Below are 16,547 nucleotides of genomic sequence, written 5' to 3'. Positions count from 1 at the left end.
TATTACTGTGCCTTCAAGTATGGTCCTGTTGGATTTTCAAATTGTAATGGAAAAATGGTTAATACAATTTTGATCCTAAAATTAGTAATTTAATTTTAAATACTCATCCTGAGTTTGACAGGAACAAATTGTGAAGTATTTTCAAATGGCTGTAATTATGGATCAGTTGACAGTTGGGTAAAAAATTTCATTTTGTATGCATGTCAGTGAGTAAAACTAATGGTGCCTGCAGTGTGCTTGGAAAGCCTCTCTCTGTCCATTCTTTTTTGTATTTTCCTTAAGGAGCCAGGCAGTTCCTCAGCTAGTTACCCATCTAAAATGTTACTTACTGATATCCTGTTCCACATGGCCTTCAATGTACCTAAATTTGTTGGCAAAAGTTTACTTGATGGAACAAGATATCACAAAGAATTCTAGAGATAGATGGTAAGAAAGGCACTTTGGTTCTTGCTTCTATTGTGCCCCTAAGACATTCTTACAACCGATCAATGGTGAGCAAAGGATTTTTGCTTCTCGTGTGACCTTAAACAAATCACTATCCTCTCTGAGTCTACAATTCTGAGGTTCACTGAGCGAGAGGATGGACTGGTTGACTTCAGATTTCTTCTTGCTTTAAAGTTCAACGCTCAATTGGAGACATATTTTTCATTGGTACCTGTCAGTATGTCAGAATCTGACCACAAAATAAAAGTGCAGAAGTGGATGAGATACTAGGGGAAAGGTAGATGTTTGTCTAGGCAGAGGCTGGTGAGAGCAGAAAATATGAGTCCTGAGCACACCAACACCAATAGCAGGTGATAAACATTAATTAAAAAAAAAAAAAAAACTTCAGCTACAAAGACTGTTAGATTATCCTGTTTACTACATATTCTTTCCAAGAAGTTCATTTTAAGTTTTCCTTAGAATATATTGGTGCAGTTTTACAAATTGATGTTTGAATACACAGGCAAATTTTACACACATAGTTAATGAACTGCTAGCACTTCTTTTGGTTCAGTTTATTTCTGATCATCAAAACATTATTGTCTTACTTTTGTCTGTGTTCTTTTGAAGAAAAACAGGAGCTGTACAGTGTTACTCCAGAAATAAAGAGAAACTCTTCATTGTGTAACTTGAAAAGGTCAGTGTACTGCAATTACATAGATTCCAAATGAGTGTAATTATACTGTTGAAAAATAATTATCAATGTTTAAATACAAGAAAAAGGAAAATAGCAGTAACAAAGAAAGACAAGAAATGGAACCAAATTTTAAAAAGGAGAAGGGAACAATAGAATGTACTAGATTTCTTACCTTTTTCCCCACATGTTTTCATTTCCCTTTGTAAGGATTTTGGGATAATGAAATGAAGCAGGTTTAATAACCTACTCAAAGCATGTAAATAATTCAAATTACTGTATTTTCAAAGAACTGAAAATGTCACAGTTATAAAGTATGAGTATGAAATCGTAAACTGACATTCCTCTGTGACTCATTATCTTATTGTCATACATACATGTAATTATACTAATTGAACACTAGAATTTTCTTGACATGAGACCTTTGCCATGTTTAAAATAAAATCATTTGAATATTTTGGATACCAAATATAATTGTTGTTGCCGTTAGGTACAGTCAAGTCAGTTCTGACTTGTTGCTATGTTTGAGTGCGTTGTTACAGCCACTGTGTCAATCCATCTCACTGAGGGTCTTCCTCCTTTTTGCTGGCTCTCTACTTTTCCAAGCATGATGTCCTTCTCCACAGACTGGTCCTACCTGATAACATATCCAAAGTACATGAGACCAAGTCTCGCCATCCATGCTTCTAAGGAGCATTCCGGCTGTACTTCTCCCAAGACAGATTTGTTCATTATTCTGGCAGTCCATGGTATACTCAGTATTCTCCACCAGCACCATAATATGAAGGCATCAGTTCTCTTCGGCCTTCCTTATTCATTGTCCAGCTTTCAAGTGCATAGGAAGCAATTGAAAACACCATGGCTTTGGCTAGGTGCGCCTTACTCTTCAAAGTAACATCTTTGCTTTTAAACACTTTAAAAAGGTCTTTTGCAGCAGATTTGCTCAATGCAATGTGTCACTTGATTTCTTAACTGCTGCTTCCATGGGCATTGATTTTGGATCTAAGTAAAATGAAATCCTTGACAACTTAAATCTTTTCTCCGTTTATCATGATGTTACTTATTAGTCCAGTTGTGAGGATTTTAGTTTTCTTTATATTGACGTGTAATTAATACTGAAGGCTGTAGCCTTTGATCTTCATCAGTAAGTGCTTTCTGCAAGCATTGTTGTGTCATCTGCACATCACAGGTTATTAATGAGTCTTCCTCCAGTCCTGATGTCACATTCTTCTCCATATAGTCCAGCTTCTTGGATTATTTGCTAACCATTCAGGTTGAATAAGTATGGTAAAATGATACAACCCTGACACAGCTTTCCTGATTTTAAACCGCACACTATCCCCGTGTGTTCAAACAGCTTCCTCTTGGTCTATGTACAGGTTTTGAGTAAGCACAATTAAGTGTTCTGGAATTCCCATTCTTCCCAATGTTATCCATAATCTGTTATGATCCACACGGTCAAATACCTTTGTATAGTCAATAAAACACAGGTAAACATATTCTGATACTCTCTACTTTCAGCCAAGATCCATCTTATGTCAACAATGATATCCCTCACTCCATGTCCTCTTCTGAATCTGGCTTGAATTTCTGGTAGTTCCCTGTTGATGTACTGCTGCAACTGTTTTGGAATTATCTTCACCATGATTTTACTTGCATGTGATATTAATGATGTTCTATAATTTCCGTATTTGGTTAGATCACCTTTCCTTGGAATGGGCACAAATATGGATCTTTTCCAGCCAGTTGGCCAGGTAGCTGTCTTCCAAACTTCTTGGCATAGATGAGTGGCCATTTCTAGTGTTACCTCCATTTGTTAAAACATCTCAACTGGTATTCCATCAATTCCTGGAGCCTTGTTGTTAGTCAATGCCTTCAGTGCAGCTTAGACTTCTTCCGTCAGTACTATTGGTTCCTGATCATATGCTACCTCCTGAAATAATTGAACATAGCGCAATTCTTTTTGGTACAGTGACTCTGTATTCCTTCCATCTTCTTTTGATGCTTCCTGTGTAGTTTAATATTTTCCCTGTAGAATCCTTAAATATTGCAGCTCGAGGCTTGAATTTTTTCTTTGTTCTTTCAGCTTGAGAAATGCCAAGTGTGTTCTTCCTTTTTGGTTTTTTATTTCCAGGTCTTGGCACATTTCAATTTAATATTTTACTTTGTCTTCTCAAGCACCCTTTGAAATATTCTGTTTGGCTCTTTTACTTCATCATTTCTTCCATCTATTTTAGCTACTCTACACTGAAGAACAACTTTCAGAGTCTCTTCTGACATCCATTTTGTTCTTTTCTTTATTTGCTATCTTTTAAATGACCTTTTGCTTTCTTCATTTATGATGTGCTTGATGTCATCCCACAACTCATCTGATGTTTGGCCATTAGTGTTCTGTGAGCCAAATCTGTTCTTAAAATGGTCTCTGAATTCAGGTGGGATATACTCAAGGCTGTTCTTTGACTCTCATGAACTTGTTTTATTTTTCTTCAGCTTCAACTTGAACTTGCATATGAGCAATTAATGGAATGTTCCATAATCCACCCTTGGCCTTGTTCTGATTGATGATGTCGAACTTTTCCATCATCTCTTTCCACAAATGTAGTCACTTTGATTCCTGAGCATTCCATCTGGCGAGGTCCATGTGTATAGTCTCAGTTTATGTTGCTGAAAAGAAGCACTTGCAATGAATAAGTTCTTGGTCTTACAAAACTCCCTCGTGGGATCTCTGGCATCATTTCTATCACCAAGGCCATATTTTCCAAGAACAGATCCTTCTTTGTTTCCAACTTTTGTATTCCAATTGCCAATAATTATCAATGCACCTTGATTGCGCATTTGATCAGTTTCAGACTGTAGTAGTTGGTAAAAATCTTCCATTTCTTCATCTTTGACATTAGTGGTTGCTGTGTAAATAGTCATATTAACTCATCTTCTTTCTAGGCATATGGGTATTAGCCTATCACGGACAGCATTTTACTTTGGGATAGATCTTGAAATGTTCTTTTTGACAATGAATTTGATACTGTTACCCTTCAATTTGGCATTCCTGGCATAGGAGACCACATGATTGTCCTATTCACAATGGCCGATACCAGTCCATTGCAGCTAACTAATAGCTAGGGCATTGATCTTTATGCATTCCATTTCATTTTTGACAATTTCCATGTTTCTTAGATTTATACTTCGTACATTCCATGTTCCAATTATTAATGATGTTTATAGCTTTTTTTCTCATTTTGAGTCATGCTGCATCAGCAGATGAAGGTCTCAAAAGCTTGACTCCATCCATGTCATTAAGATCAACTCCGCTTTGAGGAGACAGCTCTTCTGTGGTTGTATTTTGAGTGCCTTCCATCCTGAGGAGCTCATCTTCCAGCACTACATCAGACAGTGTTTCACTGCTATTCATAAGGTTTTCAGTGGCCACTTTTTTCAGAAGTAAATCACCAGGTCCTTCTTCCTAGTCTTCCTTAGTCTGGAAGCACCGCATAAATCTGTCCACCATGGGTGACCCTGCTGGTATTTGAATACCGACGGCATAGTATCCAGCATCACGGCAACATACAAGCCATCACAGTAAAACAAACTGACAGACAATTGGTGGGGATACCCAATAGAAATATATTTTCAAGGTAGCAAATTCTTATCTCCACTCAACTACAAACCTACTGTGATGGCTAAGATTGTGTCCATTTGGCTGGGCCATGATTCTCAGTGTTTTGGCAATCGCATAATCTTGTGATCACTTTCTTTCTGAGATGTGATACATCATCACCCCTGTGATGGGATCTGCTGTGAGTAGCCAAGCAGTTGAAGGGGAGTTTCCTTGGGCATATGGCCTCCGTCAAGTATGAGCAAACGTTCAGATAGGGCTCAGGGAGCTTTTGCTCATTCTGGATCCTGAAGCTGTATCTTAATCATCTAGTGCTAGTATAACAGAAATACCGCATATGGATGGCTTTAACAAAGAGAAATTTATTTTATCACAGAATAATAGGCTAGAAGTTCAAATTCAGGGCATCAACACCAGGGGAGGGCTTTCTCTGTCAGCTCTGGAGGAAGGTCCTTCTCATCAGTCTTCTGGACTAGGAGCTTCTCCCCACAGGAACCCTGGGTCCCAAGGGCATGCTCTGCTCTCGGCGCTGCTTTCTTGGTGGTATGAGACCCCCTGTCTCTCTGCTCACTTCTCTCTTTTATATCTCAAAAGCATCTTGTAGATCTCTTCAATATAATTTCCACTAATCCATCTTATCAACATCATAGTGATAGGATTTCTAACACATAATGAAATCACATCAGATGACAAAATGATAGACAGTCATAAAATATGGGGAATCATGACCTAGCCAAGTTCACAGATATTTTGGGGGGACACAATTCAATCCATGACAAGCTGGCTCCTGTTCCTCTGACTTCCAGTTCACGGGACCTTTGCTAAAAGCTTACCTTTGGTTTAGCCTGCTGATCATGGGATTCATCGATCTTCATAGCATGTGAGCAACAGCCCAACTCTCTGACCTGCTGATCTTGGGTTCACCAGATGCTGTGGCTATGAGAATCAGAAGCCTCTTTCCTGACCCACAGACTTGGGACATTACAGCCTCTAATATCTGCATGAGCCATTTTCCTTGGTATAAATCTCTGTATATATGTATATATTTATACGTTTTGCTTCTCTAGAGAACCCAGTCTAAGACATTTGGTACCGAGAGTGGTTCTAGAGAAACAGAATTGTAAAGATGTATTTTCTGAATTGATTCTCAGGTCTGGTTAGTCTAAAGATGTTGATGTCTCTTCCAGTAGTAAAGAAGGCACTGCTAACCCATGGCATGAGGTGGCAGTTCAAATATGCAAAATATCACTGCCAATAAAATAGGTATTGGTAAAAGACAATGCTCTGGGTGATTGCATAGATGATACCTTTCTACAATTTTGTCATAATGAGAAGCGTAAGGAAGCCGGTTGGTTGGTCCTACTTTTGCTAGGCAAACTGGTGAAAGAAAGAGATGGGCTCAGGGCTTCAGAGTCAAAGCTCAAGCGCCACATAAACAACCTCAAAGTTTCCACTTGTGCCTTGAAAGAAAACCTTATTTCTTGTAGTAAGAGAGCTGACATTGCCAAAAACCAAACCCAGAGTCTTATTGTAAGAGTGGCTGAATTACAACACCAGCTCCACTGACAATATTGAGAGATGTCTGAAGTTAATGTGAGGGCATTGATTGAAAAGAACTGGGATCCTGAGACCTTGGATGTGGACATATTGACAGATAATGAGGAAGCTAGAGACACTGAGCTCCTAAATTCCATTGAATTACTTCTGCCAACAGAACCATTAGCCCCTCCACTCCAATCTAATGAGATTAACCCAGCTGCATCTAAAACACCTTTGTTGAGTCATTGCCTGGAAAATCGCCAGAGGCAGATGCTTTACATGACAATGCTGAACGTTCTCAAAACATTTCCCCACCGATTTTGGCTTCTAGGCCTATAACTAGACTTAAGTCCAAGTGAGCCCCAAGAGGCGAAGTACAAAGTGTAACCCTGAAGGAGGTATGCTACACTCCGAAAGAACTGCTTGACTTTTCTAATATGTACAAACAGATACCTGGGAAATATGTGTGGAAATGGCTGCTAAGAGTGTGGGATAATGGTGCAAGGAACATAAAGATGGATCAATCTCAGTTTATTGATATGAGTCTACTAGGGACAGATTGTTCATTGAATGTTTCAGCTGGAGAAGTTAGGAAAGGGTCTAATAGTTTATTTCGTTGGGTTGCTGAAGCATAGATTATATGGTGGCCTACACTAAATCAAGTTGGAGTACCAGACCTGCCTTGGTATACTGTTGAAGAAGGTATCCAAAGGCTTAGGGAAATTGGCATCTAGAATAGATTTCTCAGGTTAGATCCATAGACCCACACATGGAGTGCCCAGAGGACACACCTTTTACCACAACAGTGAGGAACAAATTTGTGAAAGAAGCCCCAGCATCCTTGAAGACTGTTGTGATTGCTATTTTATGTAAGTCAGATTTGACAGTGGGAACTGCCCTAACTGCATTAAGACACCTGATTACATTGGGGCTGATGGGACCCCATGGTGGTAGGGGCCAAGTGGCGGCACCCAATCAACAAATACAAGGTGGTGTGGTTACCCTAATGAACAGCAGAATCAAAACAGTAATCACAATAGCATGACTCATGGACTTACGGCATTGACTACTTAGTCATGGTGTCCCTAGGAGTGAAATAGATAGTAAATCTAATAAATATTTACTTGATCTGTACAAGCAGATGAATTCTAGGTCACATGAGCAGCAGTCTAACTCAAATTGCCAGAATAGAAAGTCACAGCCCATCAATCAACTTCCAGACTTGAGCAAGTTTGCAGACCTACAACCCTTCGAATAAAGGGGAGGTTGGGTCCCCTTGAGGAAGGACCCCAGTGCACTGCCAAAAACTTATTCTGTTAATCTTTCCCCCAGCCTTCCCCAAAGGAATCTACTGCCTTTTATGAGAGTGACTCTTCAATGGGGAAAAGAAAATAATCAGACTTTTCTAGGATTACTAGATACTGGCTGTGAACTGACACTAATACCAGGAGACCCAAAATATCACTGTGGCCCACCAGTCAAAGTAGGGGCATATGGAAGTCAGGTTATTAATGCAGTCTTATGCCAGTCTCACAGTAGGTCCAGTGGGTCCCCAAGCCCATCCTGTAGTGATTTCCCCAGTTCCAGAATGCATAATTGGAATAGACATGCCCAGCAACTGGCACAACCCCCATATTGGATCCCTGACAAGTGGGGTAAAGGCTATTATGGTCGGAAAAGCCAAGTGGAAGCCATTAGAACTTCCATTACCTAGGAAAATAGTAAACCAAAAGCAATACTGCATTCCTGGAGGGATTGCAGAGATTACTGCTACTATCAGGACTTGAAGGATGCAGGGGTGGTGATTCCCACTACATCCCCATTCAACTCGCCTATTTGGCCTGTGCAAAAAACAGATGGATCTTGGAGAATGACAGTGGATTATTAAAAACTTAACCAGGTAATGATTCTAATTGCTCCTGCTGTTCTAGATGTAGTCTCATTATTTGAGCAAATTAATACATCTCCTGGTACCTGGTATGCAGCTATTGATCTGACTTATGCCCTTTTCTTCATACCTATTTCAAAGGACAATCAGAAGCAGTTTGCCTTTAGCTGGCAAGGCCAAAAATACATCTTCAGTTGCCTACCTCAGAGCTACATCAACTCTCCACCCCTATGTCATAAGTTAGTCTGCAGGTCCCTTGATCACCTTTCCCTTCCAAAAGAAGACACACTGGTCCAGTACATTGATGACAGTATGTAGATTAGACCTAGTAAGTAAGAAGTGTCAATGAGTCTGACTTATGGGTAAAACATTTGTGTGCTAGAGGGTGGGAAATTAATCCCACAAAAATTCAAGCACCTTCCACCTCAGTGAAATTTCTAGGTGTCTAGTGGTATGGGACATCTCAAGATGCTCCTTCTAAAGTGAAGGAAAAGTTACTGCATCTGGCTCCTTCCACAACCAAAAAGGAGGCATAATGCCTAATGGTCCTCTTTAGATTTTGGAGGCAGCATATTCCTTATTTGAGCGTGCTACTCTGGCCTATTTATCAAGTGACTTGAAAAGCTGCTAGTTCTGAGCGGGGCCCAGAACAAGAGAAGCCTCTGTAACAGGTTCAGGCTGCTGTGCAAACTGCTCTGTCACTTAGACCATATGATCCAGCTGATCACATGGTGCTTGAAGTGTCAGTGGCAGATAGAGATGCTGTTTGGAATCTTTGGCAGACCCCTATTGGTTAATCACAGCACAGACCCTTAGGATTTTGGAGCAAAGCCCCGCCCTCGTCTGCAGGTAACTACTCTTCTTTTGAGAAACAGCTTTTGGCTTGTTACTGGGCCTTTGTACAGACTGAACACTTAACCATGGGCCACCAAGCCACCATGCAGCCTGAGCTGCCCATCATTAACTTGGTATCGTCTGACCCACAGAGCCATAAAGTTGGACATGCACAGGAGCACTCCATCATTAAATGGAAGTGGCATATAGAGGTTGGGCCCAAGCAGGTCCTGAAGGCACAAGTAAGTTGTATGAGGAGGTAGCCCAAATGCCCATGGTCTCCACTCCTGTCACATTACCTTTCATCTCCCAGTCTGCAGCTATGGTCTCATGGGGAGTTTCTTATGACCAGTTAACTGAAGAAGAGAAAACTAGTGCCTGGTTTACAGATGGTTCTGCATGATATGCAGGCACCACTCAAAAATGGACAGCACCAGCAGCACTACAGACCCTTTCTGGGATCTCCCTGAAGAATGGTAGTGAAGGGAAATCCTCCTAATGAGCAGAACTTCGAGCAGTGCACCTGGTTGTTCACTTTGCTTGGAAGGAGAAATGGGCAGATGTGTGACTGTATACTGATTCACGGACTGTGTCCAGTGGTTTGTCTGGGTGGTCAGGGATTTGGAAGGAACATGAATGGAAAACTGGAGACAAGGATTTATGGAAAAGAGGTATGTGGATAGACCTCTCTGAATGGGTCAAAGAAGTGATATCTGTGTCTCATGTGAATTCCTACCAAAGGGTGACCTCAACAGAGGATGATTTTAACAATCAAGTGGATAGGATGATGCATTCCGTGGAACCACTCATCCATTTTCCCCAGGTACTCCTGTCATTGCTCAGTGGGCTCGTGAACTAAGTGGCCATAGTGACAGGGATGGAGGTTATGCATGGGCTCAGTAACATGGACTTCCACTCTCAAAGGCTGACTTGGCTACATCCACTGCTGAGTGCCCAATCTGTCAACAACAGAGACCAACACTAAGTTCCTGATATGGCACCATCTCTTGAGGTGATCAGCCAGCAACCTGGTGGCAAGTTGATTACATTGGACCACTTCTATTATGGAAGGAGCAGCATTTTGTTCTTACTGGAATAGACAGTTACTCTGGATATGGATTTGCCTTCCCTACATGCAGTATTTCTGCCAAAACTACCATCCATGGACTTGCAGAATGCCTTATCCACTGTCATGGTATCCCACACAGCATTTCCTCAGATTAAGGGACTCACTGCAAAGCAAATGAAGTGTGGCAGAGGGCCCATGGTCATGGAATTCACTGGACTTACCATGTTCCCCATCATCCTGAAACAGCTGGCTTTATAGAACAATGGAATGGCCTCCTAAAGACACAATTAGAGTGCCACCTAGGTAGCTGTACCTTGCAGGGTTGGGGGAGTGTTCTTCAGGAGGCTGTATATGCTCTAAACCAGCATCCAATGTATGGTGCTGTATCTCCCATAGCCAGAATTCATGGGTCTAGGAATCAAGGGATGGAAATGGGAGTGGCACCACTCACTATTACCCCTAGTGACCCACTGGCAGTACTTTTGCTTCCCATGCCCACAACCTCATGCTCTGTGTGTTTAGAGGTCTTACTTCCAAAGGGAGGAATGCTCCCACTTGGAGACACATCACTGATTCTACTGAACTGGAAACTAAGAATGCCACCTGGTCACTTTGGGCTCCTTATGCCTCTGGATCAACAGGCAAAGAAGAGAGTTACCGTACTGGCTGGTGTGGTTGATCCTGATTACCAAGAGAAAATCAGATTGATATTACATGATGGAAGTAAAGAAGAATATGTCTGGAATGCAGGAGGTCCCTTAAGGCATCTGTTATACTGCCATACTCTGTGATTAAAGTCAATGGAAAATTACAATTCTGACATGACTCCTAATGGCCCAGACCCTTTAAGAATAAAGGTTTGGGTCACCCCACCAGGCAAAGAACCACGACCAGCTGAGGTGCTTGCTGAGAGTAAAGGCAATGGGTGGTGGAAGAAGGTAGTTCTAAATATCAGTTACGGCCACAAGACAAGTTGCTGAAATGAGGACTGTAATTGTTATGAGTATTTCTGCTTTGTATGTGTGCATCAAATATTTTTGTTTTCTTCGCTTATATAAGATGTAAACATGGCTATTGTATTTTTGTTTTTTTTGTGTGTTCGTTGTATCATATTAGGCTCACGTATGACTTTATAATTATCTTTATTCAGAGATTATGTATGGTGTAAGGAGATGTGTACAGGTGCCAGGTTAACAAGGGGTAGACTGTGATGGTTAAGATTGTGTGTCAACTTGGCTGGGCCATGATTCTTAGTGCTTTGGTAGTCGAATTAATATTGTGATCACTTCCCTGTTGAGATCTGATACATGATCACCCCCATGATGGAATCTGCTATGAGTAGCCAATCCGTTGAAGGGGAATTTCTTTGGGCATGTGATCTATATCAAGTGTGGGCAGATGTTCAGGCAGGGCTGGGGGATCCTGCAGCTGCCCATTCTGGATCCTGCAGCTGGCTCCTGTTGGTCTGACCTCGGTTCTTGGGACATGAGCTAGCAGCTTTCCTGTGGTTTTGCCTGTTGATCTTGGGATTCATTGATCTTCACAGCCTGTGAGGAACAGCCCTACCCTCCAGCCTGCTGATCTTGAGTTCACCAGGCCCTATAGCTACATGAATCAGGAGAAGCCTCCTCTTTCCTGACCTAGGGACTTGGGACTTTACAGTGTCTACAACCGTGTGAGCCTTTCCTTGATATAAATCTCTCTCTATACATATATACATTTATACACTTTACTGGTTTTGTTTCTCTAGAGAACTCAGCCTAAGACACCTACCTAAGCTTTTTTCAAGGCACTTACATGTAGTTTATCTGAATCCAAATCCCATGCTGTCTACACAGGAGAACATTGATTAAGGACAAGGAAGAAAAAGGTCTTTTATTTTCCTGTACTTGCTGTCAAAGTAGTCCCTCTAACATTCAACTCTGATCATGTCAGTCTTCTACTCAAAAACGTTTCATAGCCTTTCATCACCTTTAAGTTATAACCTTTTTAGCATGGCATGAAACCTTCATGATCTGCTTCCTGCCTCTTTCTTTAGCCTCCCCTTTGCTTTTTAAAAAAACCTGTTGCCATTGAGTTGATTCTGACTCATAGCCACCCTATAGGATAGAGTAGAACTGCCCCATAGGGTTTCTAAGGAGTGGCTGGTGGATTTGAACTACCAGCCTTTTTGGTTAGCAGCTGAGTATTTAACTACTGTGCCACCAGGGCTCCCTTTGCTTTTTGGAATATAAAAAATTACTTGTAGTTCTGTTTTATCACATAATTCCTTCCCTTTGCCCACACTACTTCCTTTGCATGAATGCCTTCTGCAATTTGTGCATCACCCTAATGCCCTTTCGATCTGCAAGTCTTAGTTCAAGTGGTCTTTTCTTTGGAGTCCTCCTGATTCTCCCAGAAAAAATCAGGTATTCACAGAGACACTGTTGAAATGATCAGATTGCATTACAATTTGTTCAGTTTCAATAATTATTTGTTCAATACCAACAGTGTTTCCACCCTGGGGGGGGGGTCCCTGTGATGGTCAGCGGATACTGTCTGTTTAAATACCAACCTGTCTTCCTATTGCGTAATTGCTTGGTAAGGACAGGGACCTTATCTTCCCTTCTTCTTACATCTAGCCTCAGAGTTCCACCATAACCAGTCCATCTAAAGTAGCCCATTCCATTTCTGAGCCAGCCACACTATTAAATTATCCTTCCCCCCCCTCCCCGAGGACTTATTACTGTCTGAAAGTATCTTTCACTTATCTATTTCTTTTGCCATTTTACATTCTAGCTTGCTTATTTTCTGTATTTTTCCATAGAGGGCAGCTCACTACATGAGCGCAGGACCTGTGACTTCCTTGCCCTGTGTCCCTAGTGTCCAGAATGACCCCTGACTTACGCTTGGCACTCATAATATTTGTTGGTTGAATGAATGATATGATTTTTTCCCAAATCTGTAGCTAGACCTTCTTATGGTCAATGCATTCACCCAGAGTTATTTACTAAAGTGACTTAAAATACAGCTAAAATTAATTTAAGTGTGTGGGCGTGCATTATTTCATACATTAGTTTTAAATCTTTATGAGGTTGTGTTTTTTTTAAATCGCTGCTGCATAATAAATACATTACAAATGTTAGAAGTACAATTCACCTAAAATCATCTTAATGGAAGGACCTTGTCAAATATAGTAGTAATGAAAGTAATGATAAAGTTAATCATAATAATAACCACCTACAGTAACAATAATTAGATATTATTTACTGAGCGGATTCCCTAGGTGGTGCAAGTGGTTAACACGCTCAGCTGCTGACCAAAAGACTGGAGGTTCGAGTCCACCCAGAGGCACCTTGGAAATAAGGCCTGGCAATGTACTTCTCATAAATCAGCCATTGAAAATCCTGTGGAACACAGCTGTGCTGTGACACACACAGGGTCACCATGAGTTGGCATCCACTCAAGGGCAACTTCTTTTTTTTCTTTTTAGTTTACTGAGCACTTCTTAATACTAGGCATTGAGCTAACATCTCTATATATCTTGTTTCATCCTTAGCACAGTTCTGCGAGGTAGGCACTATTATTATATGACAAAGAAAAACCAGTTTAGGAAGAGAACCGCCTGTGCTCTAGTGTATGCATTTATCCCTCCACCTCTAATCCCAGCATACATTTCCAGCATTCCTAAAATGGTAAAAAGATTTAAAAAAAAAGACTTCCTTAATAAAATTTCAGTACAGAGGTATAATTAATGAGCATTCAAACATTGTACAAGTATTCTTTAACAGACAATTAAGCATTAGTTTATATAATGTTCTTAACCTTAAAATATCTCATCTGAAGTTAGACAGTATAATTAATGCCAAAGAACTATTGATGGTAGAAGTACGTCCGATATAAACTATTATCCAGTTTTTGAAAGGCTTGTGTGATATAAACATACAAAACTCTCTAGAGCTCTATTCTTAATTTATGGACGTTCTTAGAAAGCCCAGTGTGAAAAAGGACTACAAAAATCTCATTACTTGAGAAACAAAGCCCTATATGATCTGACTTCTACCACCTATCCAACATCATCTCCCATATTTTCCCCAGCCCCTTATTCTTTTTTGTTCCCACAACCCTGAACACTTTGGGTATTATCAACATACTACACTATTCTGTGCCTTCTTACTGTGAGTTATTTTCCATGCTACAGCCGGTTACCCTTTTTTTATATTTTATGACCACGGTATTCTTTAATTGGAGCCCTGGTGGTGCAGTGGTTAAGAGCTCAGCTGCTAACCAAAAGGTCAGCAGTTTGAGTCCAACAGCTCCTCCTTAGAAACCCTATGGGGCAGTTCTACTCTGTCCTGCAGCGTTGTTATGAGTCAGAATCAACTCAATGGCAGTGGGTTTGGTTTTTTTGAGTTTACTATGTGTTATTTTCTATGCTTCAGCCAATTACCCTTTTTTTTATGTTTTATGACCAAGATCCCACCCAGTGCTGTCGATTGTCTTTAATTATTGCATTACACCTCATGTGGATATAAAGGAGCCATTTGTTCAGTGGAGGAAACAGTATGCCTGGGGCTCACACAGCCTTTAGAAGCACATATGGTTATGGATCTTTTTGAATAATTTATTTTATTTTATTGTTGTTGCAGAACATGCACCAATTCAACAGTTTCCACACGTACAGTTCAGTGACAGCGATTACCTCCTTCAAGTTGTGCAACCATTCTCAGTCTCCTTTTACGAATTATTCCTATCCCATTAACATAAACTCACTTCCCCCTGAATTTCCTGTCTATTGAGTTCCTGTTGTCTGTTGGATCCCATTTAGAGAGATGCCAGTTATCCCTTTAAAGAATGGATCAGATCGCCTCACCCACATGCATGAAACCCTGGACCGGCCATGCTTGGTCTACTTAGAATAAACTCCAGTTCTCTCCCCCACGACCACGACCTGACCTCTCTACCTCAGCTCCTAGCTCATCCCACCCCTCTGCTTTGCACAGCCCTAGCTCATCACCTGACCATCACCACACTTCACCTGGAGTACTCGTCTTCCTCCAGATCTTGACTCCAAACTGACTTTGTCACCCTTCTTTTGTTTTCTTTCTCTACATGCTTTGCCCCAGGCTAGACTAGAGCTTTAGTTTGAAAGCCTCCTTCACGAGTAAGAGGCAAGTGGTACACGATCACCGTTGTCCAGAATAAATTACCATCAGTTACCTTTATTGTGGCTACCTGAAAACCTTGGAAACAAAATTTGTCAGGGGTACAGGTACACAAATGATCATTTCAGCATTAGATTTGTTTCTTTTCTTTCATTGGTTGTATATTAATGTTTCTGAATTTATTAGTATCTAATGTGATCCCTACTTTGGAATAATAAACCACTGCTTGTTTTTGCCCAGTGTGACAATGGAAGATGTAAATGCAAGTTCTGGACACAGAGCTAGGGTTTCTGGGAATGGCGATTATGAAGTTGCTTCTTCTATGACAGAGTCTTTTCAAAATACATTCGTGAAGGAAACAGCGAGAAAACTGATGTCTAATTTAAGGTAAAGATATTTACTAACATATTTCCACACGTTCTGTTGAACTTTCTAAGCAGTGACAACATATGAATTTTTCCCTATTGTCTCCTAACTACGCCGACTGAGATATTGTCGTGGGCTCAGTGCCTCTTGAAACAGAACTGCAGGTGCTGTAACGGCCTGTTGTTGGAGCCTGTCCACAGCAGCACAGTGGATGGGGTCCTCTCCTCCATGCAATGAAGAATCCTTATTGTTACTTTTTTTTGCCTCACAAAGACTCGTAGGTTTTAAAAATCTTTTTGTAGTTTTAGATAATGAACTTATTGAGGGAAAATGAGTTCTATAGTCTTGTTCAGTATAGAAGATTAACCTTTATGGGTGTGGTTATTTTAGGAGTTTAGATGTCTCAGCCCAGTTCTTAGAGGGTGGAAACAGGAAGGAGGCAGAGTACAGGATTTGGAGTCTTTGCAGATAAGACCAGTGATGGTAGGGTGCTTTAAAGGATGGAAATAGGAAAGAGGCAAAGTGCAGGATTCAGAGTCTTTCCAGATAGGGCCAGCGATAACAGGGTTCTTTGGGTTCCTACGGAAGAGCGCTCTGAAATCGGTGTCATGTCAGGCGATGGGGCAGCAGCACTGCTAGTTAGTGCAGCCAGTCTAACTTGTTCTGAAATTGGCGTTGTGTCAGGCGATGGAGCAGCACCACTGCTGGTTAGTGCAGCCAGTCTGTCCTGTTAGGATTTGGAGACCATGAGGACCCTGTATGGGGTGAGGCTCAGAGCCAGAGAGAACACACAGCATGGCCTAGCCTGAAGAGTATTTTCCCTCAGGGCAGTGATTAACAAAATATTCCTGAAGAAGAGAGTTGGCAAGAAGGAATCAGGATCAGGTAGGAAGAAAGAGAACAACACGTGGATGGTGGAGATGGGACATGTATGCAGGGGCTGCAGCCTCCACTTGTGCCCCAGGCTTTGGTCCTGT

At 41.1% G+C, this 16,547-nt stretch overlaps 1 protein-coding gene across 1 annotated transcript in view; it reads left to right on the top strand.

The window, feature by feature from the left end:
* MORC1 (MORC family CW-type zinc finger 1) overlaps nt 1-16,547 on the top strand; it is a 212,637-nt gene that overhangs the window by 167,839 nt on the left and 28,251 nt on the right. The window contains exons 20-22 of the mRNA XM_049857885.1: nt 1,054-1,120; nt 2,509-2,517; nt 15,445-15,591. Coding sequence (XP_049713842.1) covers nt 1,054-1,120; nt 2,509-2,517; nt 15,445-15,591 — 223 coding nt within the window. The remainder of the gene's footprint in view (nt 1-1,053; nt 1,121-2,508; nt 2,518-15,444; nt 15,592-16,547) is intronic.

This window comes from Elephas maximus, chromosome 18, assembly GCF_024166365.1.
Source record: "Elephas maximus indicus isolate mEleMax1 chromosome 18, mEleMax1 primary haplotype, whole genome shotgun sequence".
In the NCBI taxonomy this organism is placed as follows: Eukaryota; Metazoa; Chordata; class Mammalia; order Proboscidea; family Elephantidae; genus Elephas; species Elephas maximus.
The sequence above is the reverse complement of the archived record's forward strand: the minus strand, read 5'-3'. Positions and strand labels throughout refer to the sequence as shown.